Source organism: Phaethon lepturus, unplaced genomic scaffold (assembly GCF_000687285.1).
Source record: "Phaethon lepturus isolate BGI_N335 unplaced genomic scaffold, ASM68728v1 scaffold20327, whole genome shotgun sequence".
Classification (NCBI taxonomy): Eukaryota; Metazoa; Chordata; class Aves; order Phaethontiformes; family Phaethontidae; genus Phaethon; species Phaethon lepturus.
Genome location: NW_010552776.1, coordinates 44,456 through 70,688, shown reverse-complemented (window position 1 = coordinate 70,688; position 26,233 = coordinate 44,456). Strand labels below are relative to the sequence as shown.

Below are 26,233 nucleotides of genomic sequence, written 5' to 3'. Positions count from 1 at the left end.
CTCTCCAGCCACTCTTCCCCAAGCCTGTACCATAATGTTCTTTTATGAGATGTCACATTAAAAAAAAAAAAAGCACAAAGCCTAATCCAGGTAATTCTTCTTCAGAGTCCCAATCTTGGCTGCTATTCCACTGAAATAAAAGTTGTAGATTACTTTCATATTCCTCTTTAACCAGCATCTGCAACCTGAGTAATCTTAAATTGTTCTTCCAGTAAGTTTAGAGTTCATCATCCCTGTTGCAAAGTTTTGTTGTGCTTGGTCCCAGTAAGGTGTCAGAAAAAAAATATTAGACCTGGCCAGATACGGTGAAGTTTTCTAAAGCCTGTGGAGCAATCTTTTCATATGTCTCAGTTTTTGGTACTAGCCAAATACACGGTTATGAGCTGAAAATGTGGTTGCTTGAATAGTAAGGTTCACTGATGGTCAATGCAAACTGCCAATTTCCAAAGACAAATATAGTGTGTTAGAAGCTATATAAAATATTTGGCTGGAGGCTTTGCGTGCCAGCTTAGAACTGGTTTCTATAACAGACTGTAAGGAAATGTATTTAACTGGTCTGTACTTAATGTGGTCACGTAGGATTTCATGGTGCCTTTCACAAGCAATCCCAGAATTATGGACATATTTCAGATTGAATGTCTTCTGCTATGCCAAGCTCTGTACTTCCAGTGGGATATTGCATTCTTTTCTTATAGTGCGACATGGTCAAAAAATGCTGGCGTGCACTCTTATCCTGCAAAGAAGTTCGGTATTTGGGTAAAGCAAGTTGATCAAGGGATGCATCAGTATAATTTTCAATATATTTTTAGATTGTTTGAGGTGAAAGTCATTGCAAATGTAAAATGATGTCATGACCACGAAATCAAGTAAAATGTGTGCTCTGATTTAGGGGCTGTTGCACTGTTGCTGAAGCTTGCGTTGTTGCATGTTCAGATAAGCATTGGGAAGAGATTTTGGTGTTTGGGATTATTGAAAAGATGGTATAGCGCTGCCCACCTGACGGATAACCCCCTAAGCTGAGATGGCTGTTCACTGCCTCCCGCACCTTCGCCCCAAGCCCTCTCACTGGAGAGGCTCCCAGGGGACAGCGGAGGAAGTCCCTTCATCCTTGGCGTGTAATACACTTCCTACAGCTTTTATATCTGCCTGGGGTCCTTAGAGCCTTGGGTTCCCCACCCACAGCAGGCAGCTGCTGCTTTAGCTTGGACGCTAGCAAGTGAATTGGAAGTGGTTCAAAGCTCCACCAGCTGCTACTGAAGTAGCAACTCGGCGCTGTGGGGAACGGGGCAGTTCAGAACTGTTGGCTCTTCTCTGTCAGCAGCTCATCTGCCTCCCGTGGCCTCCCTCGCTGTTCGGAGGCATGTAGTCGCCGCGGGGTCTAAGGAGCTGTGTTTACTGACTGTCCACAGTACATGATGCTTTGATCTTTGGCACAATTTTGGACATGGAACGTCTCTCCAGGACCCACAGGCTGTTGAAAGTGAGGCCCTGCGTTCCCTGGCCATCCCTGCCTGTGGCATCCCCCGGCACACCGAGGCTCGGCTCGGCCCGGCAGCGGTCCGTAGGCTCAGTGGGGCTGGCAGCTGTCAGGAGGCCGCGCAGCTTTGGAGTCAGCGTGTTCTGCCGGGGAGCTGTGGCAGAGCGAGTGCCGCGGTCCCGTGGGGATCTGGGGGGTCTGTTTGTGTGGCCGATGAATTCTGGTGAGGTGAAACGCTTCCCATGAACACTTCGTATCCTGAAATATGTTTGTTTACCTGTCTTTATTGTACACCACTTTAACACAGTATTTCCCAACAAGGGCAAGAATCACTCGTTAATGTTTTTTCAGTGTTTTTTTTGAGATGAAAACATCTGAAGATGGAAGACGGTTTCTGCCCAGCAAAGCAAGTTCACCAGTGCGGAGATGATCCCTGGATCCACAGAGGGGTGACAGTACCGGGTTTCAAGAAACAGCTTATGGAGGGTGCAAGAGGCAAAGCATCAAACAGGAGAAGGGATTTGCTTTTGTGGAAAGTGGAGAGCTCTCGCGGCTGGGGCCAAGTCAGAGAGGGTGAACTGAGGTGAAAGGACTCTCCGGGCATCGTGAGTCTCTCAGGGGAATCTTTCAATACACAACCTATGAGCATGTTCCTGTACGTGGCAATTATACGGAGTATTTGGACAGCCCACACACAGGGATCATTCAGTGCTATGCCTGGTATTAAATGTGTGGAGGCTTAAGTCCTGTTTTCATACTCAAGGATAGCAGAGAGGGTGAACAAAAGCAGTCAGGAGGTGGCAGAGCCATGGCACTGCAGGCAGTTGAGCACAGTTAGTACAATGGTGCTGTATTATTAAGAAAAAGATCAACTATTTCTCTTTGTTGATTCATTCCATTTGAGTCATCTCTGTGCAAGAAGTTCAGTTCTGGCTTAGTACACCAGTGAGTCACTCCATGTCTCCCAGTCCTCCTCGTTCTGTTCGTGCTTCTCTCTGGATGGTGTTTGTTTAAGCAGCCACAGTGATGCGGTGCGTTTGCTGGCCTTAGGCAGAGGAATTCCAAGCAGGCATGCCGGCGTGTTTGGTTTCAGCAGAAGAGCCCTTTCCCTATCACCAGGGTGCTAAGTATTTGACAGACGTGCACCTCTAATGCTGCCTGTCCTACTTCTCTTGCACTGGAGCAGAAGCTTCTTGGTTTGTGACAATCACTGAATGTGATTCTTGCTCTTCTGCAGCGTTTGGCTGTCAGGTTTTTTGTCTGCATTATTGTGCCAGACTGACCCATGAAAACATCTTCTCATAATTTTGCCTTGTATTCTCCTCTTATACAGAAACTTCTGCTGCTCAAAGTGTCTAGCTTTGTACTCTTACAGCCAACTGGAGGGATTAATTTGTCATTTCCTCCTTGTACAGAGGTCTAGAAAGTTTAATAGCTGTAATGTGAAGGCCTAGAATTGGCTTTAGAAGCTGAAATCTGGATATAGATATGTGGGACAAAAATGTAGTAGGTCCAGGGTGTACTTCCAGTAGATAGCCTACCTGAGCTGGTCTAGGGCAGCTAGAACTAATTACCAGCCAAACTTGGGAAAACCTGAGATAAGTCTTGTCTGTGGGGAAGCCGGAAAAAAAACCCCAAAGTAATTTCAAGGTTGATTTTTATTTTAATTTTTTCCCCAAATTTCTCCTAAGGGTTGCTGCTGCAACAGTTGCGCACAAGGTGCTCTGCTCTAACATAATCCAAGCTTACAGTTCTGCATTAAATCTGTTGTAGTTTGAAGGTTGGTAAAACTATTACAGATCAAGGAGTTTTAAGCAGCATTTTGAATACAGTGAATACTAACTGCAGACTTTTTGATTTTTTTTGTTAATCTTGTTATATTACTCATAATTATTTGTATCAAGATAGCAGGTGGCCCTCCAAGGCTCCATTGTGGCAGTCACTGTTTAAACAAAAAAGAAATCAGTTCATATCCTGTCTGATTTTGCTTGCAGATGCTGAGCTGTCACTGTTCATCACTGTGTTAACAGTCAGCGTTGTGCTAAGAGCTCAACATTTCCAACACGACGTACGTAAAAAAGCTGAGACCTGGGCCACACATATCGTTATTCATTTTTTTAACTGTATCATTATACTGGTGTGTGCTGCTGCATTCATATAGGTGTACAAGTGCCAAGGTATTCTGTGGTCTATCGTATCCTGTCACCATGCTATAGCACGTTGGTATCTTTGTGACTGTTGGACGGGATTGTAGCACTCTCAGTCAGAGCAGGGTAACTTGGCTGTGCGGACAAAGCCGCCTGGTTTTGCTTTTTAACCATCTAGCCAGAGCTAAGGCTTCATTCCAGCTTCAAATTTTTGTGGTGGTTGTTTCTTTTGGCCTCTGAGTTTCAAGGATCTGGTGCTAATTAGAGAACTAAATGTTTGACTTCTATTCATGACGAATTAATTTATGCTTATTGATTCTTAGAAATATGTTAACTGTGCACTTTTGCCAGGGCTTGCAAGTATTGCTCATCTAACAATGCAGTTCTGATCCACACAGAAGTTTGGATGCAACTGGGATGTATTTGAATGCTTGAGCGCAGAATTATGATGGAGATATCGTGTTAATCATCAAGCTGTCTGTGTATGTGGGAAAATACAGATCTGACAGAGGGGCAGAGGAATTGTTTGCTGGTTCACTCTAGAAGTCAAACTGCTTTCCATCATCTCAGTTTAGTGAAAAGAATGTTCCAGAAGGTGAAATTTCATTGCTTTCCTTCAAAAAATGGCAGTTGTCTTATTGCTTCCTTTCTTGCAGCCTTGGCCTGTGAAGACCTTACAGAATGTCTGTCCCCATCTGATTCCCTCCCCTTCCCATTGCCTACCTCTCCGTACCCCATCTTGCAGACCTTGTTGTCTTTGGTGTAACCCTCCTGGGTTTTTCCTACTGTTGTGTACCCCCTGTGTCATGTACACCCTGTGTCATGTACCACTTTCTTCAAAACACGGTTGAATACAGCTTGATATTCCATTGGTGCAAGACAGCTCAGGTAATCTTATTGTAGATGATCCTATTTGAGAGAGCTTTTTGTGTCTGGAAGCTCAGAGAAGTAGGATTCCTTTTTAGTGTTTGCTCATACTAAAGAGAAAAGTCAGTGGATGCCCTTGGGACAGAAATGGCTCAGGGACTGCTTTAAGCACATGTATCATCTCCCTTGGCTCTAACAGTTCTCCATGTGCTTCAAGACCAAGCGCACTTCAGAAGCTGCCGAACTTGAGGCTCCAAAGACAGCAGCCAGGAGAGAAGAGCAGGGACAGCAGGAGGTTTCCTTTAGAGCAAAAGAAGGGAGACCCTAAAACTTCACACACAGCTCCAGCAGAGCTCCTTGTGCAAGCGTGGAAGCCGCTCCAGGCCTTCCTTGATCAGGAGCCAAAATGGGGTCTGAATTCCAGAAATGCCCACGGGCAGTGGGAACTCAGGGGGTTTAGCCAGCCAGATGCAGTATGTTTCAACATAGGAAGGAGCTGGCCTTGTTTGTTTTTTTTTTTTTTTGTGTGTGTGTGTACAGGCAGTAGATGTTGCCCCAACTGGATTTTGGGACTTCACATGAAGAGAGTTTTCCTGAGCTTCCTGCCAAAGGCAGCCTCTGAGACCACAAAGCCTGCATTTTATTTGCTGTCTTATAGCCAAAAGATGGCTGACTGTTTTTATGACAATTTCATCTTCAGAGTGAAAATTTGCAACACAGTTCGCCCTGGAAATTTCTGTTAGCCTCTCTTTTTTTTTCAGTGCACTTTGAATTCTTGGGATTAAATATCTGTATTATCTCCTCTTGGATGAAATGTGTCCTGGGAAGTTTGATGTCTCTGAAGATTTTTTTTACTTTTTCCCATCCTTAAGCTGCTCTTTAACCCACAAATTGAGGGATAAGTGACTGTTTTGGAAAAACCTTAAAAAAGCAGAAAGCTTTAGACATAGCCTGAAGTCCCACGTTTCAGTTCTGGCGTTCAGTTTGCTATTGTTTCAGCCTCATTTCCCCTGCAACATTCAAACAGCTTAATTTGGTAAAAACATCTCCAGACTCTTTCTTTCAGGCCCAGGATGTAATTATTCTTCACATTTTGTGAAAATAAGATCTTGGAAATCAGTGTGAGACTCAAATGCAGGGACATGGCAGATACGCCCGCTACTCTTGCAAAATTTTATGGTTTTTGTTATTTATCTTTGTGTAGTGGTAGCACTTGATAGCAGTGTCAGTTGGTACGATTCCAGGATGCTGGTCTCCCATAGTGGAGGTAGTGCTTAGCTCCTCCGTAGGGCTCGCTGAGCTTCCCAGGCGTTCAGTGTCACCAGCTCCATTCCACAGGTAAAGAAACTCAAGGCTGAGTGCTAACTTGGCTGCTGCCAGCGATCCAGTAATATGCCCTGTTATCAAGTGATAGAGCCAGGAAAATCAGCCAGTTCTCCCAAATCCCAGCCCAGTAGTCTCCGTCTGCTAGGATATGCTTAAAAGATGAGCTCTGTCTCAAAGATTTTACTGTCTAAACTAGTAATTGTCACCTTCACAGTTTGCAGATATTGGCAATTTCCACGGAGCTTCTCAGACACGCAGTTTTTCAAGCCTCTGTAGAGCATGTTGAAGCCCGCTGGCGGTAAACTCCCTTCCTTAGCTACCTTTTGCTGATCCCAGCAAAGCAGCCCGTGGACTCCCAGGGCTCTGCACACCCCAGGTCAGGTATTGGTCATCTAACTTTATGCTGGGAATAAAGGGTGGAATAAAATTAATTAGGAGTTCGGAAAGGGGGTAAAAAGCACATGCACAAGCTAGAAAACAGTGGCCAAATATGGCCACCACCCAGGTTTGGGATGGAAGATTACGCTTATTTGTTGAATTTGCCACATGGAGAGGCAGAGACAGCAAGCTTTACTTTTATTCCCATACTTGACTCCCTGACATCTTGACTCTGCTAGCATGAGGCATGTCTGCTGTTTAGTGATAGTGGCTTGACATTTCCTGTTGCTTCGCTCTGGAAACTGTTTCCAAAGGCAGTAATGCTTACTGGGTGTAGCTCCTTAACTGGCAAAGGCAGCCTTTGGTTACATCCTTGTTGATTTTTAAATGCATGTTCCCCCTCCTTCCCAAATACTCCAAACGCATCCATCTCAAGTAGATCTGAGAGTGTCTCCTACTGCTGGCCCCGTACCGGCTCTTTAGCACGGTTGCTGGATGACTCTGCTGCTTCTTTTACTTCTTTTCAGGAAGAGTGGAAGAAGATCCTCATTCCAGCTGTATCCTGAAATTTCCCCAGTGTGATGGTGTGAAGAAAAAGAATTCCTATGTGGGAAAAGCACTGACTTATTCCTATGATAATGCCAAATGGTGCAATTCAACTGGGTCATTTAATGTACATTCCTTTAAAACGGAGGCAGTCTGGGCCCAAAGTGTTGGCTGAGCTCTTGCGTGTGCTTAGATCATGACCATGCTAGTACCAGTGGTGATTTGAGCAAAGTTCTGTCGCATTTCTCCTGATAGGTGCAGACCAGAAAATGCACTGGAAAAACTATGTGATAAATTATTATCAGGGATGCACTATTCAGAAACATTTTACTTGGCTTTTGACAAACAGGTCGATATTTGCTCTATTGTCTGAGCAGACACAAACTTGCAGTGGAGATCCCCGCACTGACAGCGATCACACGAGGTCATGCTAATAAGCACTGCGGAGTAATTAGCTGTACGAGGGCAGCTTGAAGCGGTGTGTCCAAAGCAGGTTAATCTGTCTGGCACGGGTGCCAAGTGTTGCAAAGCTACTTCAGTTTGGCCTCTTGAGCTGAGTACAAACTAACATCTGCTCTGCTTGGTGGTACCTGCCTCAGGTTTAAGGTAACACAGGTCCGTGTATGTATGCTGCAGGCGTGTCCCCATGTGCAGGGAGACCATTACGCTCAGTTCCTGGTCAGGTAACTGAGTGCATTTCCACTATTTTCTGTAGTAGCTTATGAATGTGTTTGTCTTGTTTGCCCTTCCCCCTTCTTATCCTTTTGGCTTCTCACACAATTACAGACTGATCCTGTGTGACTGTATGAAAGGCATTTCCTCCTATTTCTTTTTTTTTTAAGTCGGCTTCAGCCCACCAGCTGCTTTCCATTAGTGTTACACACACACTCACTAGGAGGGCAGCGCATAATGCTTCAGGCACTGCTGAATAGCAGAAATCCTTCAGAATCGCTGTCAGGCAGAGGCTTCTCCAAGCAGATTGTAGGTAAAAAGAGTTCAGGACATTGGGACCTGTCTTCTGGCAAGCCTTCTCGGAGAAGCCGAGGTGTGGGGACAGAGGGTGGTGAGGGGGTGTTGTCTGAATGCAGAGTGTGAAAGCTGTGAATAGATCTATGTGAACGGTTGTTTGCTCTGGATATCTCGTCAAGGGTAGGAGCTGAATGTTGTCTGTTGCTATGGGGAGTTACGACCCCCTACTTGAACCTGGGAGAGTATTTTATTGATATTATGTATTATCTAGTTGCTTGTCCAGACTTCCTGGTGCTGCATTATTTGTGATCCTTGGAAAAGGACCTTAAACTTTCTTAAACTCTCCCTCCTTCTGTGAAAATTACAGGAGCAATATTCATTAACTTTGTAAACTCCTCCCCTCACTGTTATCAGGGGAGGCATTAGCAAGAGCCCTAATGTAAACTGCTGTTTATGCTGTTCTCTTATGTCTACCTAAAACAGTCGTGGTCTGGCTAGGGACATACCAGCGAGGGGCTGGCAAAAAAAAAAAAAAAAAGGAATTTCATCCTAGAAACACTACACTCTTCTAGAAGAGTATAATGGGATCAGCTGTGCAAGGTCAGATCCCAGTCCCTGCTGTCATGTTGGGTCGTACCCTGTTTCAGCAAAGTTGTTTGTGGGATTCCACTCGATTCAGCGTGTTCCCTGAACATGGACCTTGAAGTGAGGTTTGCTTGGCTCATTGCATGGAGTGCAAAGGGAGCTTTGTTTGTTGAGTTTCTGATATGCTCAAGGGATGTGAAAATTGGATAGAAATCGTGCTGGCTCTGCTACTGCTTTATGATTGACTCTGAAAATCCTGTTCCATGGAGTTGGCAGAGGGTAACCTTTACTTCATTTACTGTCATTGGATTAATGAGTTTGCTTGTAGGGTTCCCAGAGAGGAAAGCAATCAACTGCATTTTGTCAGAACCAAGTTCTCTAATGTGCCTTAATAAGACAGAGTAAAAATTTAACCTGTCAGTCACCTTTTGCTGCAGAATGTAATCTGAATACTAAACCATCCTGCATTCTGAGTTTTTTTGAAACTCTGTGCTCAGGAGAGATAGAGGGGCTTTGTCTGAGGTCCTGCAGTAGCTTGAAGTGCGTTCTGGGGTGAGGCTGGCGGCCCAGAGGACCAGGTGAGGGGCATGCATTTCTCTGTGCTGATCCATCTTGCTGTGCAAAGTGTGTGTTCTGAAATCTGGAGCATACGCTTGATTTCAGATAATTTTTGTAGCCTGACAGAAATTGTTCTTTAAAAGCTCCAGGCAAAAATTTTACCTCTTTCTCTTGGCTGCTTGCCATCATCTGTCTTCTATAGGCTATGAAGATGCTAACTGAATGCAGTGCCTCATGTTCTTGAGTCTTTATTTCCTTAAGCATTTATTTGTTAGGAAAGGGCTGTTCAGGGCTCAGCATCTCCTTTGATCTCTCTGTCACAAGGCCTTCCGGAATGCTTGTACAGAAGCATGGGACTGAAGCTGAAGAAGCACTAAAGGTGAGGTAGGAGCTTGCTTGCTGTGCAGTCGCCAAGTCTTCTGCTCCGCTGGAGAGACAGCAAGGGGGCTGTGTCGCACTTCTGAGGCTGAGCAGAAAGCGTTTCTGTTTGTCTTGGGCCTTTGTTAAATGCAGGAAACTCGAGTCCTGTACAATGTTAACTTCCCAGGAGTCCTTAAATGCACAAACCAAGCAGTGAAAGGGAATTGTCTTTTGTTCTTTTAGTATCCCCGCCTCTCCGATGTACATACTCAGTACTGTACTCATCTGGGTAAAGAGACTGCTCAGAACACCACGCTGGGACTTCATTTCTTTTGCCCTGTCACTGCCCTCCCACAGAGCACTCCAAATATCTGTCCAGTTGCCCTGGTTTGTAAAAGGGAGACAAGGATATTTCTCCTGTTCCTGGAGATTTCTTTTTTAAGACTCATTAGTTGTTTTAATGAGTTGAAGAGCTCCAAGTGAATGCAACACAGTAGGATTATTAATGGAAGTTCTGTATGGGATAGCAGGGAGCCCAGAGCTAAACCATCAAACCAGGTGAGGGTAGTGATGATTGGTAACTAGGTCCCGTTGCCTGCTTTGAATGTAAAGCAAGCCCTGCAACTTTGTAGGAGTTTTATTGCTTTAAAATACACCCTGGCAATGCAAATAGGGTCTAGTAATGTAAGGTTTATTGTTGTGATTGCATCTGTATAGGAAGCCAGTTCACTGTTTGCAAATAATTCATTAATTCCTGGGTGTAATAATCCAGCCCGTCGCCCTGTGCGCAGAGAGGTGAACGCCGTGTAGTCAATCCTTGCTGCTCTCGGTAAGCTTTCAGTCTTTTCCATGGCCTGGCACAGGAATTGCTGCAGTGGACTTACTGGGCAGGGCCAGGCCTGGCTTTTAAGGTGTCTAGTAGAGACTCGGCATCGGGTTCGTGCTGTACCTGTGGCCGGAGGCCTGTGCATATGCAGGGATTGCAAATGCTTTTTGAGAGAGGATTAAGAACGTGGTTGTAAAGTTGTAGATTGGGGAAATGTGCCCACTGTTCCACTTCTAGTGGGAAGCAAACAGCAGCTGGGACTTGACACCTCTGCTACCTTGGCTGGCCATAGCTATCAATCTGTCGCTGCTCTGCCTTGGCTGCTCCTGCTCCTCCGCTGCGGAGACAACCTCCTTCATCCCTCTGCAAGCTCCTTCTCCCAGCTGTCCTCTTGCATCTCCTAGCCTGAAGAGTATGAGAAATACTGCTCTAAAAGGCCATTTATTTGACCTGATATTTTTCACTAAAAATCAATACGCATACAGTATTTGTTTAAAACCTTGTCTCTAATGGCGTAATGCTCTGGGAAAGTTCACAGGGTGCACATGGATAGTACAGCTGACGGAGCTGAACGTACGTGGTATTGATACATCCTGACACCGCGCCTGTCAGCTGTCATTACGGCCTGAAAGTGGTGAATGTCTGAGGGTTCGATCAGTTAATGCCTGTGCACTCGCATGTATTTGTATTGATGGGTTTTTGTCCTCTTTTTCTCCATTACATTGATCCCCAGGCTAGGGTTTTTTGCCCAGAACATTTGCTAGCTGTTCTCTGTAAAGTACAAGTCACTGCCACCAGAATTGGAAGTCTAAGTGTCGTCTGTTTGCTAACTTTCATTCAGGTATGTCATCAAACTTTTAATGATGGGACTTACACTTTGCTATTAATACTTTTTCTCTTGTCATTTAAATACTTGCTAACTTAAAGCTTGGAAAAAATCTGTGACCGTTTCCCTCAGCTTAAGTCACTGTTCAGGTCACTGGAAAGAGATGATACTGTGATGAGGTATACAAAGGCACCAAACCATTAGGTCCTAAATGGGGCACATTTGCAAACTACCTTGCTTGCACCCTTGCAATTGACACTTGACCTCCATATGCCCCAGAGAACTCAGCCATAAAATCGAATTAATGCGGGAGCTGCTTTGACTGTGAAGAGGCTGCCTCCGAGCTGAACTGCTTTGCAATTATAGTTCTACTTGTGTGAAAGATCTGCCAGTTGGAAATAAATGCTTTCAGTTGTAATAAACACAGCAGTCAAAATACCTCCGAAGGCTGGAAGGATTCTGAGTGAGCAGCTGAGATGATCGAGTAATTTAAATAAATGTAGAGCCAGTGAAAACAAAGCTGCATCTGAAAGCAGCATTTTCTCTTGCTTTGATTTTATTGAAGGTGGGTAAAGCCGAAGTTAGAGGTCTAAATGAGCTGAATGTCAGGCCCACTCAAATTCTGTGAAAATAAGCTAAAGTCTGGGGACTTGCCAGTTTGTCCGTGTAAATTTGTTGAGTGCTTTCGCGATGTTTTATTTCAAAAGCATTTCCGTTTCCCTCAAGAAAAATCTAACGTAATCAATATGCATGGTGTTTAAAGTTGAGGGGGAAAATCGGAACCAAATTTCTTTTTAATACAGAGAAAGAGTCTATGAGAAAGTCTGCTGATGGCCACTTTAATCAACATATGCAGGAAATGCAGCCATTTTCATGGATAATTGATGAGACATGGGGAAAAAAGGGAGAAGACTTGAATCGTTATGATAATCCGAAATGGAAGATCTTAAAAGTCTTAGTTTTTGTTACTTCTCAAATATTGTCTAACAATTGTTTGAAAAACATCCTCAGTGCATCTTATTTAGAAAAGGTATCATCAGTCCTGGTCACCGCAATGAGTTTTTCATTGATTTTAGCAAGTTGGCATGAGATTGTTTGGAACTAAAGTGTGTTAATGCACTGTTGTGTGCACTGCTCACAGTTGATCTGTTACAAACCAGAAGAAAACTGCAGTCTGTCTCCTCTATTTCTCCCTACAGTTCAGCAGCATGGCAGTTTGTGTATCTATGTGGCTGGTACAGGGAAAGTTTACTCCATGGTCTGTTTTTTCGCAGCAGGCCTGCCTATTTTACCCCCGTGGTCTGCTCCCTTTTCTTTTTCTTTTTTTTTTTTTTTTTTTGACAGTCCCATCACCTCTGCCTCTGATTTTTAATTTCTTTTTTTTAGCTTATCTTTTAAGCTTATCTGAGGATGTGGGCTCATAGGAAAGCCCCTATGAGCTTTTGGGCGTGACAGATTATAGAATGTGTGGGTGATACCGAAGGAATAGAATAGTTTACTGATTGGCCAAATTCGCATAGAATCATAATCTCGCTTGCTTTTGAGATACTTTACTTGGCAGTATTGTTATACCACTTTGAGGTGGAAAATTGTTAGATGAGGTCTATGCAGAAAAGGGAGCAGGACTTGTTTCATTTGTTTGTAAAGATTTCTTACTCTTTACGTCCTGGCAGCATATTGGAACTGCTAACTATGTAAATGTATCACCTAGATCCCTTCCATAACAAAGGACAGTATTTATGAGCTGCCCTGCTAAACTGTCACGTTTCCATTGTTGGTTGACATTTGTACTGTAACTCTTGTGGTCTGCTGCTTAATTCCTTTGTCTCTGACAGACACCCATTTAGGAGTCTTGGAAAATACAAAGTGGAGCCAGTTAACATTGAATGATCTTAAAACTAGGCTGAACTTTTGTTTTCATCGGGGAGGAAGATGATGCCATCAGCTAATTTGGTTGATCAATAGCCCTGCTTGCGATAAGGTTTCAAAGCTTGTGGCTAAAAGCTGATTGCAGTGGATCCAAAATAAATTTGATCTATTGGTTTCCACAAATGTAGCATAGCCCAGGCTGATGCTTCAGTGCTGATGCTTAACTAATTTTCATAATGCTGGCAGACTAGCCTGGTGCCTGCTGTGAGGACGCTGTAATACATGAACCCTCGGCAGCAGAGCACGCACTTAAGATGTTTTTTACAGTAGTGTGGAGCTGTCACTCTCTAGCAAAGAGCAATCATAAAGGTTAATTTTTCTGAGACTGGAAAGCATTACAGTCTTTGCTGAGCAAGTTTAATGACATCTTTCATTAATGCAAACTTTGATCCTGTTTCCTAAAAAGAGAGAGGTACTGGCAAGAAATTAGACTGGTTTGTTAGTTTTGGCTGGAGAAATAAGCGTTACTGAAAAAGGAGGAAAAGTTCTATGGCTGAAGTGCAAAACAGTGTGCAAGCATGTTTGTGATAAGCATTTGGGTATGCAGTTTCAGAAAGGATCCAGCCATGTTCTTTCGTCATGCTGTGTGGGACCATATTCTACTGGGAAGGTGGACTAAAATTCAACTGATGCTTTCATCTCTGTTTCAGTGACTGTATCATGGCTACGGGGACAACAGAGGTCACACAGTCACCTGAAACAGGAGAGAGAGTTGAAGAGTGCACAGGTAAGCAGTTATTCTCCGAATGTGTAGCTGATGTGGAAGTCAGGATTTATTTTGTTCAGGTCGGGGAATCTGTAGTGACTTTTGCAGTGTCGTTTGGTTTTTTGTAGTGTGAAAAATATTCTGTGTGGCTTTGTCAGTTAGCAGTATTGTGGGAAGGATCTTTTAATGAGCAGTACTGGAGGGTCGTAACCTGATGGAGAATATTCTTTTTGATTCTGGCTTAGATTTTTCAAAAGTGGGATGTTAGAGCTTGAAGGGCTGATCGTTGTGCCTGCTTTGATGGATGCTACAGAGGTTGGAGCTGAGCCTGTTAGCCAGCCTCTTCTGTGGGAGCTATATGAGTACCCCCACTGCAGCCTCATTCTCTGCTTCTGGCCACAGACAAACCTTGGTTACTTATTCTTTAATCTAGTTGCATGGGCTGATGCAAACAGCCATGAGGGAATGGAATAAGAGGCAAGAAAGGAAAAGATACTACTTATGCCAATGAGTTGTCTTAATTAAAGGAAATCCCATTTGCCAGTGTTCAGACAATTCCTGAGGAGATAGGTGAATAAGAAGAATAGCATCATGGCTGAGGCATTTCAGGAGAAGTGGCTGTCATATCACTTGATTTTTTTCCTCCTTTCTTTGGCTAATGTCTCACAATCATCTTAAATGTTTATGCTTCAAAGGTCATCTTGCTTTATCCTTTAGAAATACATTTGCCACCACCAAAATACTGGTAGAAGAGAGGAGCAAATGGCAAAGTCATTGTTAGTTGAACACTGCGTGGCAAGTAGATAGGGGTGAAGAAACTGTGATGATGGAGGCTCAGCAGTGGCCGGTTTCTTAAATTTATAATCTAGTTTATCACATAGTCCAGTGCTATCCATGGCACAATGGTGAACTCGTGTGAAACCCACGCATGCAAATTTTGTACATGGGTTCACTAGAAGATTCAGAAAATTGATCAAGTTCTGACCCAGGTGACAGGGAAGGCAGGAGATGGCTTGCTGTCTTAAGTGTTGGCTCTAAAGCCACCAGGAATATTTCTGTCTCTAACTGAACCAAAATTTAAAAAAGTTAAAGGCTGCTGCGCTATTGCTGAAGTATTCAAGAAGCACTGGACCTGGATAAAGCCATTTTAGGATCTTTTCATGTAATGTAGGATTGCCTCACCTCTTCCTCTTCATGGCTTTAATTGGCTTGTGATGTAAAGGCTCTAGGAGGCTAAAATCCCCAGACTGCTCAGTCATCTAGTCAATTAGATTAATTTCTTGAGGTTTACCTTATTGTCTGACTAGTAGTAGAGGGCTTCCAGTGCATGCTGCTCCTTCTTGATGGCAGTAACCAAGTCACTGTCTAAAAACTGTCAGCACCCAATGTTAGCCTTACTGAATTCCATTTTATTGCCTGTCTGGCAATATCAGGTATTTTTAATGAAGCTAGACTCATGGTATTTTCTAAGAATCTTGTCTGTGGGGTTTTTTGTCATGTATTTTTATTGGTGAAAGTATCTAGTCCTTGGATTTGAGGGAAAAAAATGGAAAATGTGTCCTGAATGCACCTAGGAATTCAGAGAGCATGGAATATCCCAAAATTAACTGTTTAATTTAAATATGATCGTTGAGCTCCCAAATCAGATGTTCCCTGTGGAAAAAACATCTTTTTCTCTTCTGTCTTGTTATAGGGAAGAACCATGCAAAGAGCAGAAAGACATGCATTAATTCTGACTGTGCACAGGGGAAACAATGAAATAGGCAGTACACAAACAATAAAAAATACAGAATAAACAAACTTTACAGAGAAAGCAAAATGCTCACTCCTGCTCCTTTTCTGTTATAGTGGGCTAAATCATAGTTAGCATAAGCAAATAATTTTTGGCAAGGCTTTTTAGGGCAGTAGCCTTTAAATGTAATTTTTTATTTTTTAATGCCATAAAGTTGAAGATTGGTAACAGCAAGAATTCAAAAATCATGAGTCATTATTCATCAGTGGGTGAAGGGGAAATAGGCAGAGTTGTCTAAGCTTGGTTTTTCTTTCCTTGCTTTGACTGGATTTTTGTTATGCAATGAATTTTTTCCGTTTTAAGTAATAAGATCCTCTTGTATATTATTAGTACAAGTATCATAGAGCACTCTACCTATTTAGTGATAAGTTGGGCTACTTCACAGTGCACTGAAATGTAGAAACTTTTGAATTAAATGTGGCATCCTTTTAATGGTGTGCGAAACCAGTGCACAACTGTTCACAGCAGGAAACAAATATGAACACCGTCTTTCTGAACCGTGTCGTTATTACCAAATGCTCTCATGTAGAGCAGTCCTGCAGTTTTCATCTGCATGCAGAACTAAGTGTCTAGTAGTGATTTTGTCTTTTTTTGCATATGAATATGGCAAGTGCCCATCTTATGGAACTGCAGGGAAACTTACTGTTTTCTCATTCATCTGAAACAGCTGAAGGCGTGCAGCTGAGCACAGCTGAAGAGGAATTGCTGGTGGAGGGGGTGTACCCTGCACATGAGTAATAAATTAGAGGCTAGAGAAGGCGCTGAAGTAACTCATGTGTCTGCATCAAAGGACTCTGTTGCACAATGATACCCAAGTATTGTCCCGTGCCAGCTGAGGTTTACTCGTTGGCAGTGTTTGCAAATCCTTTCCATGGGCTCCATTCTAAAGTTAGCACCACTTCTGATCTAAACAAGTATTTGGACTAGTACCTTGGCAATGTTATCCTTTGTGGTTGGACTTATGTCTGTGTCTCTTAAATGTCCTCAGGATCACTTCTTTTTTTGTTGTTATTGTATTGTGGGTTTTGGGGTTTTTTTTAAACATTCCTCTGGTTCTTTGGAAATACCACCATCTAATTAAACTCGTCAGTAATACTCGCACTAGAATCGAACTTGCTTTCTCTCCATACCACTGTCAGCTGACCACTGTACATGACAATGTCCTTGTTTTTCATTTAGACTGCCTTTAAGTTGCAGAGATCTTTGCATGTAGCCAAGTCTGCCATTTTGTTCTTTGAGTCATTGGACTGTGTTAGCAGACATTGCTAAATTGATAATTTTGGGGCACTGCTTTCGTGAATTTTTTTAATCTTTTGTTTTGCTGATCTAAAATAAGCCAACTCAGCTTTGACAAGTTTCCTGGGAGAATACCATATGCGTTGTCTAATTGCTGATATGAATGACAGTAATGGTAGGAAGGCATTTCTAAAGACTCTGTAGAGGACACTCAACATGCTTGTTTTGTTTGAGAGGCACTATGGTCTTCCAGTTGCCGTGTGACCTGTCTTCTCTTACCAGTTCTCGCTATGGGCGCAGCATGAAACTCATTGAGCCCTGTGAGAGTCTTAACAAATCCAAAAGCCTTGGGGTCAGGTCTGTGGTCTGGGGCAGGCAATATAACCTGTATATTTTCTGTGACTATCTCATTCACTTACTGCTTGATAAGCAGCAGTGGAAGATAAAAAGGTCTTCCACTGATAAGTCCTCCATAGGAGCGCCACATCCCATTATTATTCAGATGAGTGGGACTCCATTGATAGTTTTGCTCTACATATTTGAAAGATAATTTGGTCTCAGTGATAGCCCAAGTCACTTGAAAAGCAATGTGCAGGTCTCCCCTGGCTGCTACTGCTCTGCAGAGAGGTAGCCATTTCATCAGTCCGTGCCGGACAGTGTAGCAGCATCCTTGTGTGTCCTGACGCAGGGTGCTGGCACTGGTCTTGAGAGCAGGGAGGAGACAGAGTGAGTAGATCTCAGTATCATTGTTTATTCCTCAAAGTGGCTACTGTCTGGTGCAGCTGTGTGGTGGCACAGTTTCAGCCCAGATAAGGCCCATTGGCAGAGATCGCTACACGTACAGGGCACACGTTGAGGCAGAGCATCGCCGACTAAATCATTGCTGGGAGAAGACAATAATTGTGTTGAAATAATGCCTTGCTTATGAAGGAATCCTCCAGCTGTGGACATTTATTATGCCAATTGCTGTAGACTATTAATTGAACAATGGATTTGGCTCAGATATGCAGTGATGTTATTGCTCTGCCTATGCATTTAAGTCAATCACAGGGGTCTTAGTACAATAGTTTGGCCTAAACCACTCCAAACTGACCCCTGCATGTAAGGGTCAGTGACAAAATGCACCACTTGTGTGCTGAAAGAAAATCTAAATAAGAATGTTAAAGTATCTTAGGTTAGTAGAAATGAAAGAAGACAGTGATGTTTTGTACGGTTTACTTTGTTCTTTTTGTATTTTTTTTCATTTGGACAATGGAAAATCTGAAATTAGATTAACAGTTTTCTAACTGTATTCTTAGGGCTGCTATTTTTGGGGGTGTCACGTCCTGCAGGGCAGTGTCTTAATTTAAGTTTGTTCCATTGTCCTTGGAGGAGTTGTTGGTTTCATTTTGGGGCAGTGATTTAATGTGGAAACAGATATTTGGGTTTTAGAGTTTATAAATTATTTTGCTAGTTTCAATCTTTTTGTCAAACGTTGAATAACCTTCAGGTGTTGTCTCCTTACAGCACTGAGTAAAGAGAAAGCAGAACTAAACTGAGCTAAGCAAACAACAGTAAGAGTTAGACATTGACATCAATTTTTTTACTGAAAATATATCAAGTGTGATTGGCATGATGACTGTTCAGTTGTAGGTAGATACATTCTCTATATAAGATGTATTTTTCATAAACTGGAACCGAAGTAGGCACCATTATTGTCAGCTTAATGCCAGTGTTATAGGCAGCAGATGTAAGAACTGCAGCTTCACCTTTCACTGGACTCCAGCACTGAATTATTTACAAAGGAGCCGACTAAAACTGAATGGGCTGCTCTAGCTTTGAGGCTTCCTCCAGAATTTAAGAGGTAACATTCTCCCAGCTAAGCAACACCTCCAACTTCCATAAATTTTCATTTTTCTCATGTTGCAGGAAAGAAAAAATCCAAATTTCAGACATTCAAGAACTTCTTTGCCAAGAAGAAAAGGAAAGAGCCTCCACCTCCCAGGGGGGAGAGTAATTTAAAACCTAGCCAGTCCAGCAGCGATGTCAGCATCTCTGTGCTCGACACTACTGCACTTCATTCACCGAAGGAGGCTGGGTAAGCTGGCGGGGAAGGAAAATAAATAAATAAAAGCGAACCTCTCACAGCAGTAGGATGAAAGCATGAGTTGGCCCCTTAGGAGCAACCTCTGTCCAAGTTTGTGCAAAACAAGCCCTAATGCTGATGAAGGAATTCCAGGAATTTCCTCTTTCTTTGCTAGTGCTTCAAAAGCCAGCCTGGAGAGGAGGGGGAGGGCAGCCAGGGGCAGGGGTGATCCAACCTCTTAGTCTAAAACTGCAGATAGCTCAGATTGTTTTGATTGGTTTTAGTGTTTGAAATCTGTCCTGGAAAGTCTGATCAGCAGTAACTTTACAAGAGGCTGATGGCTGTGTAGTGCTAATACAGAGAATATGTGTGAAGTTGAGTTGCTGTTTTTTAGCATAAATGGTGCCCTCTCTCATGGCTGGGGTAAAGGGGAAGAAGTATTTTTGATGTATTATCAGTATGAGATTGCTGCTTTAACTGTCTTATGCAGCCATTTAGGTATAGATAACAACGAAAGGCTTCTAGTTTTGTGTCAGCCTACCCCTGAAGAGCTGTGCATACAGGTGAGGTTTGCAAGTCCTTAAGGTGTGTCCAGAGCAATTCTCAAATCCCCAAACGACGTTAGTTCAAAAACTTGTCTTTTTTCCAGTTAGTGTAATACAAGCTATTAGCTTGCACGGCTAACACTGCTTCACTGACGACCTTAGACCATCAAGCTACACAGCACTTCCATTGCACGCCTCTGACAATCTGGGGTGGGACAACTCTCTGAACGTGGCTATGTCTCTCACCAGGGGTGTCATGGATCAGTATCTGGCAACCTATAAATTGTCTGTTTTCCAACTCCCCACCACCCTCATACTCCCCTGTTAGGTACTCAGCCAGGCCTCTCTTTGCATTACCCTAGGCCTCGGGTTGTGGAGCTGCAGATTCATGAAGCATGACAGAACACCAGCCACATCCTATGGTTTGCAGTGGTTTGTTGGAGGGGACATTGGATGTGTGTGACACTGGCAGAGGGCATGAATCAGTGACTAGGGTGGGACATGCTGAAATCAGCATTGCTGCCAAATGCTTTGTATCATCAAATATCATAAAATTTGGTGGAGCTGGACGCTGCATTTCTTCTGGTGGACCAGTTTATAGATGTTACTTTCTCATGAGTGCTTGTTCCTCCTTGCCCCACCTTTCTCCGCTCTCTCTGTTGTGTTTATGCAACTGCATCATGGAAATGATCTGGGAATGAAACAACAATCTCTTTATTTTGTTTGTTAGCATAACAGCAACAGAGTAAGTGACCACACAACCAGTCCCGTGGGGTAAAGGGAATTAGAGTGATTTAGCTAACCCAGTTCAGAAAGCTTAGGAACAGCTGAGCTTACCCCATCCGCCCATAGGAGGGATCTGGCTTAAAATCAGCTGTCTGCTCCAGAGGGGTAGTGTGGATGCAAACTCTTTCTCTTGCCATTAACCAAGTACTTCAAGTCCAGTTGCTGTTTACCTCAGCACTATCCTCCAGTGATTATGAACTGTTTTGCAACATCAGAGATCAGGAAGTGAGTAAAACCCTTCTGTTTTTTCTCTTAGCGATAGGATTAGATGGACTATCCAAAAAAAGTAGATGATATGTTTGTGCTACTTGAAAACCCTATCATGTCCAGACCCTGCATGGCATAGGCATGCTTTGTAAGTACCTAGAGAGACTGAACTACATAATCCTTTGGAAAACCTGATCCTGAAAGCCAGTGGAAATACAGCTTGTGAAGGGTTTATAGCAGGACCTTGAGCTTTGCAATTTCTGGCATGCAGAACATCAAAACCAATCCTAGAACAATGCTGCTGTTTGTTTGTTCTTGAGGTGGAAGCACTCGTTTTCTTTTTTTCCTTCTTTTTTTTTTAAACCCATGTAATCTTTTTAAAATTTAACTTTTCTGAATACTAACCAAAGACCAAACCCCCAGATATGCCAGATGCTTCTTGTAACAGTCACAGAGATGTGCCCAGATGTCAAGGTGCTGTAGGGAATCAATGGGGTCCCAAATAGTCTTATTCCAGTTAAAAAGCTTTGAGCAGGAAAAACTGTTGGGGCAATATCTAAAACTGTCTTTGTAATGAAAAAAAATGTAATGAAAAAAAGTCTTTGTAATGAACAGTCACTCCTTCGGCAGGCTGCAGCTGCTTTTGAGAGAGCGGCTGCCTGAAAGAATTGTCACCTTTCTTCCCCCTACCTCAAGCACTAATAAAAGAAGTGGTGTTGCAGCGATAAGAAGTGGAAGATAGCACAGGCCATGATGAGTTAGAAGCGGCTTTATTGTTGGGTGTAGAGTCCCATCATTTCCTCAGTCATGGCAGCTTGAGTGTTGATACACGTGAATGTATTGAGCATTTGTATAGTGAAATAAGTGTGGAGATACAGTGGCTAAAATATCTGGGGGTTTACCTAACAGTGCATCTTTAGCTTCAGTGCAAATATAAATACACTGCCTGGAATTACACCTGAATGTATATTTGCACATCAAAGACTCACGTTTACTAAAGCTGCAGTTAATTCTATATTTAATCCAGAAGAAAATATAGTAATTCTCTTGCAAACACATACATACACAGAAAGAAATAAACAGATCTTGTACCGGCAGTCTCAAGAACAAGGAAACCTCAGCTCTTATTGCTAAAGAGTTCCAAGTTAAGGAAGTCAGGAGATCCCCAATTAAAAAGTTTAATACATCCTAATGCACATGCTTTCTTTGCAGTAAATAAAATACTCCAACTAATAATGAATATACATGACAGTAAATAAAAGTTGCATGACACTGTCTCTGAATGCAGTAAAATTATATCTTGCCCATATAGAGTGTCTTTCATGATGAAAAGGACTCTAAAATCAAACACAGAAAATGATGGGATGGCTTCATTCACTCTAATGGTGAAATAAGGCAAGTGTCTTATTTGTGTGTAGAACTGCTGCCCTATAAACTAACACAGCCATTAACTATTACATATAATGTGAGGAAGCACGAACTCTGATCTGTGCTGTGAAAGAAAGAGCTCGGATTGTCTTCAACACAACATAAACATAGAGCAAAATTATTTTGCCCTACTGTGAGACTTGGCATAACTGTATACTGATTGACTACACCTTTGTGGCAACAGGAGGGTTAGTCAAGCAGACAAAAGAGATATTGTCTCCAGTGATGTAAAGAAGGGAGATGCAGGAAGAAAAAAAAAAAAGAGTAATTTGTTTGGGGTTTTTTACATGGTGTATTTACTTTATGAAAGTTCAGTCTTTCGGGGCTTTCTTCTGAATAAAGAGTGAATCTGGGGTTAGGCAAATAGCAGAGACCTCTTCTATTTGATTTCCTTGCAGAAGAGTGTTAACCTTACTGGATATTCCTTGTTCTGTTCCTAATCGTCCCCTGGTATCCAGAGTCAAACTTTCAGAGGCAATGAACGTTGCCTGCATGGCAGCTGAGCCAAGAAATCCTTGTAACTTGTGGGTTATGAGGCTGGCAGCCAACAACATGAGAGTATTCTCTGTTGTTTTCCAGTTAAATGCTAGAATGAAATCCTGGTAGAGGCCACTCTTGTGGTCTTCTGGACAAAGTAATGTGCAGACAGTGCCTGCCTATGCTGGTGGAACCTGATGAATAAAAGATTTGGAGCCTTCCTTGTTGTGCCACCCAACTGCAAACTTTGCCCTGCACAACCTAATAGCCCAACCCCAATCAATCTCGGTTGATTACAACTCAGTTAATGGCTGTGGGAACTCATCAGTCCTTCACTGGGCTGAACACCCAGTGAGCACAGAAACAGAGCAGGAATATCTCACCTGGGTACTTTAACTTGGCCATGGATAGGTATGTAACTGTGGCCGTGGACACTTGTCCCACCTACATTTTTTAATATGCTTGGGATCTGGCGATGTTCATGATACAGGTGAACAGAACTGTTTTCATTGCTTGTCCTGAGAGGATTTGACTCAAGTTTGTTAATGTAGTGGAATTACATTTTCTGCCCTCATTTGCAAGAAGGTGAAAAATAATCCACTATCTTTGGCAGGTATGACACACAGCAGGCTGCAAAGGTTGTATCCTGAATGTCTCATGCTAGGCACATTGCCACCAAAGGAGGGCAGGCAACTCCTGTTGCCCCCTCTGTGCTGTAGACGTCTCTCAGGGTGTCATGCATCCAACTAAATCCCAGCATCTGACCTAATCACCCTGGACTCTCTTGTCCACAGACACTGGCCTGTGTGTTCAATGTAGATGCTGAGTACATCTGAAAAGACATCTGCATTTAATCAGCATCCTAAAAAGTGTTTCTTCCTCCCTTCTGAGTATAAAAGGGACTAGCAGTGACTACCTTAGACAGCTAACATGCACAAATCTGAAGTTAAGCAAGATGCATCCCACCCTGGCCTCTTTATGATCCCTCTGCCCTGGTGAGGTAGTGCAGGGAAGCGTTGGAGGGCTGTACCCAGTGCACTGACCGCTCTTACTTCCTTCTTTCCTTCCCAGGCCCAAAGGAAGCATGGGAAACAAAGCCTTGTCCCATGACAGCGTCTTCATTTTTGAGTCTGCACCAGGAAATGTGACAGATGACAGGTTGTCTCAGGAAAACATACCTGGAAGAGTGAAAACTTTGCAGGTGAGAACATCATCCCCTCATTCACGGTGCTGCTTTGTATTAACTGTCTCCTAGGAAGCTCTGTTGCTTGATTCCTCTGCTGTGTGCCTTAAAATTTTGTTGACTACAGTGTCCAAAGCCAGATTTACTACTTTTGGATCTATTCTGCCTCTTGGAAGCCGCTGCTTTGAGCAGTCCTGCTGCTTTCAGCCTTGCCCAGGTCTCATAGTGTGCGAGTGACATGAATCCAGTTCATGGACTCTTGGAAATGTTCCTTAATGAGCATGTTCTCTTCCAATGGGATTTCCATTCTTTACTTCATAGCTACTGCTTTTAGGTTAAGGCCATTTATTTATACTGTAGCATGTCCCTTACACTGTTATTCTTTACATATTATTTATATGTTATTCTTTTTGGCAATTCTGGCTATGATGTTTTCACTGTACATGCTAGCACCAGCAGCTGTGTAAGTGTGTGGGATGATGGATATGTCAGGACACTGTTAGTGACAGCTTTATTTATATCATTATTCTTCTGATCTCTGCCAGCAGAGGATACTATGTTCTGCTAGGTCATTTCCTTCTTCCAAGGGACATACTGAACCCTCCTTGACAACTCCCTTATCAACTGTTGGTTATATTAATTGCATTTAAATAACTGCCCAGCTCAGAGCACTCAGATAAAAGTTTAAGATTTTTCCAGAGAGTGAAAACAAACTGTTGATAATGCAGCCAAAGGCCATTGAAATTCTTCCTTTGCTCAGTGTGAACTTCGTGTTGCAAAACACAGTTGCATCACATGTTAAGTAATAGAAGATGCACAGAGGGACTTGTTCCTCCATAAGACTGCAAAATAGACTTAGCTTCAATTCAGGGTATTTTTGTATAATGACAGAAGTAGCAGGAGAAATCATGTTTATATATGACGGAGCTCTTTTCATGCTATCTCCAGTCCACTGTGCCCTCTCTTCATCCATCCGTCGTCCTGCGTGGTAATGTACTACTGCCAGCACTATTTTTAGAGCCATAAAAGATGGCCCTTTTCTGTGAGCTTGACTCTTGTCAGAATAAAAGCCAAGCACTAATAAAAGATGTTATTTTCTTAGCAATGTAAATTAGCTTCTACCAGTAGAAGACAGACTGTAAATTCAGAGTTTCCCCCCCAACACTTTGCTGTCTGTGTATAGTAAATTTAATAAATCAAAGATGGGGAATTGTGAAAAGAGAGAAAAGCAAAATTGACTTTCTGTATTTTCCCTCCCATGAAGTGCACAGGTATGTTGTATGTCTTGTTTTGCCCATATATTGCAATCTTTGTGCAGTTTGTCATCAGTCCTGCTTTTGCAGATCGTATTGGTGATACTTCTTTGATTGTTGTGGGTAAAAGGGCAAGCAAGCTGTTCAAACTGGGGGACCTGATGGATTGAAGGGTGACATCGTGCTACCCTGTGTGGCTGTTAGATCTATAGGAATTACATTGTAAGGGAATCTTGCTGAATAAGAATGGCAGCTATTTAGATCTATTTTACAGAGATATAAATGAATGCATAGCTTGCAGAAGAGCACAGAATTAGGCCTGGAATTTCCCAATCTGGTTTAATAAGCAAAGAAACAGAAAAAAACAGGTCTGCATGTTTATCTTGGGAATATTTAGTTGAGATGTTTTTAGTTGAAGGACGAAGTTTCTGTTCAGACCTTGTTTCTATTCCAGCTTTGACACAGCTGACAGGCTTAAGCCAAGAATTTTAGTAATGGTGTTTCCTGAGATCTGAACTTTTTTCGTTTGAGGGAACATCTGGCTGCTTGTGAGGTTGCAGACTTTGTTTTATTTTTCTAGGGTCAGGGTCTGCCAGAGCATTCTTTTGTGCAGTCTTGGAAAAGAATCCACATACTCCTTTACAAACAAAGTTGTTCCTGGCTGCCGTTACCAGTCTTGCTGTAGACAGGACCAGGATGTGATGCTGGGGAAAACTAACAAGCAATTCATTTGGGTGGACCAGAAATGGAATTAAATTGTCTTTATATAAAAAGTAGGACTCGGGTACTTGTGCAGGAGAGGGTGGTGACAAGCTCTCAGTATTTGGAAGGACTTTGTGAAGGAAAGCTGACCACATAAATCTGGGGTTGGGAACTGCTGTCTGACAATACTTTGTGTGACTATTTGGGACATCTGGATACATGTAATTATTTAAAAAATACTTAAATCTAGTTTTTTTAAGTTTTAAATTTAAACTGAGTTAAACTATTGTAAGTTTTCTGGAATGGTGAAATTTCTGTCTTTGGTACCTTACTGAATAAAACTGATTTTGGTTTTAATTTTGTACTAAAGCCTGTTCTAATGGCATCTAGTTGATGTCCCTGCTCATTGCAGGGCGGGGTGGACCTTTAAAGGTCTGTTCCAACCCAAAGTATTCTATGATTCTAATGATGGATCCTTGATGAATGTAACTAAATAAAATTTTTATTAATGGCTATTTTCTGTAAATTATCTGTTTCATCAAGTATTTCTGTTAGCGAAGAGATTTTGCATGCCTAATGGGAGCAACTGGGGTAAAAGTGTCCAAAATGTTCCCTATAAATAATGCCACTGAAAGTCTATATTCTAAATTTCAACCACAGCTTCAGTTGCAGCAGAACATCAGACTTGGATCGCCTCCTCTTGTCATAACTGGAAGGAAACTGGAAGATGCAGGTGCTGTTTCTGAAGATGATGGTTTACCTAGAAGCCCTCCTGAAATTTCAACCCTTCATGAAGTTCTGACAGATTCACCAAGCAAGGTATGATTATTATGTCACTTTAGTGACCACCTGTACAGAAAAGATAAAATCTGCGTGGAGAAGGGCAAGACGTTTTTGCTTGCTTGTGATAAAATCTGATGGTAGGCAGAACTAGACAAATTACCTAGGTGGATTGTGGACTTGTCACTGTGGGGGTACCTAGGAAGTGGCCTTACAAATACCCCTTCTGAGTACAATTTTTGGTGCTTTTATGTAGACCAGTGCTGGGGTGGTTGTGAC

At 42.6% G+C, this 26,233-nt stretch overlaps 1 protein-coding gene across 1 annotated transcript in view; it reads left to right on the top strand.

The window, feature by feature from the left end:
• The first annotated feature begins 13,454 nt into the window (after positions 1–13,454).
• The window catches only part of KIAA1210 (KIAA1210 ortholog), a 27,147-nt gene continuing 14,368 nt past the window's right edge, over positions 13,455–26,233 (top strand). Inside the window, exons 1-4 of the mRNA XM_010291333.1 lie at positions 13,455–13,521; positions 18,437–18,605; positions 23,108–23,237; positions 25,835–25,993. Of these exons, the coding sequence (XP_010289635.1) occupies positions 13,455–13,521; positions 18,437–18,605; positions 23,108–23,237; positions 25,835–25,993 (525 nt within the window). The remainder of the gene's footprint in view (positions 13,522–18,436; positions 18,606–23,107; positions 23,238–25,834; positions 25,994–26,233) is intronic.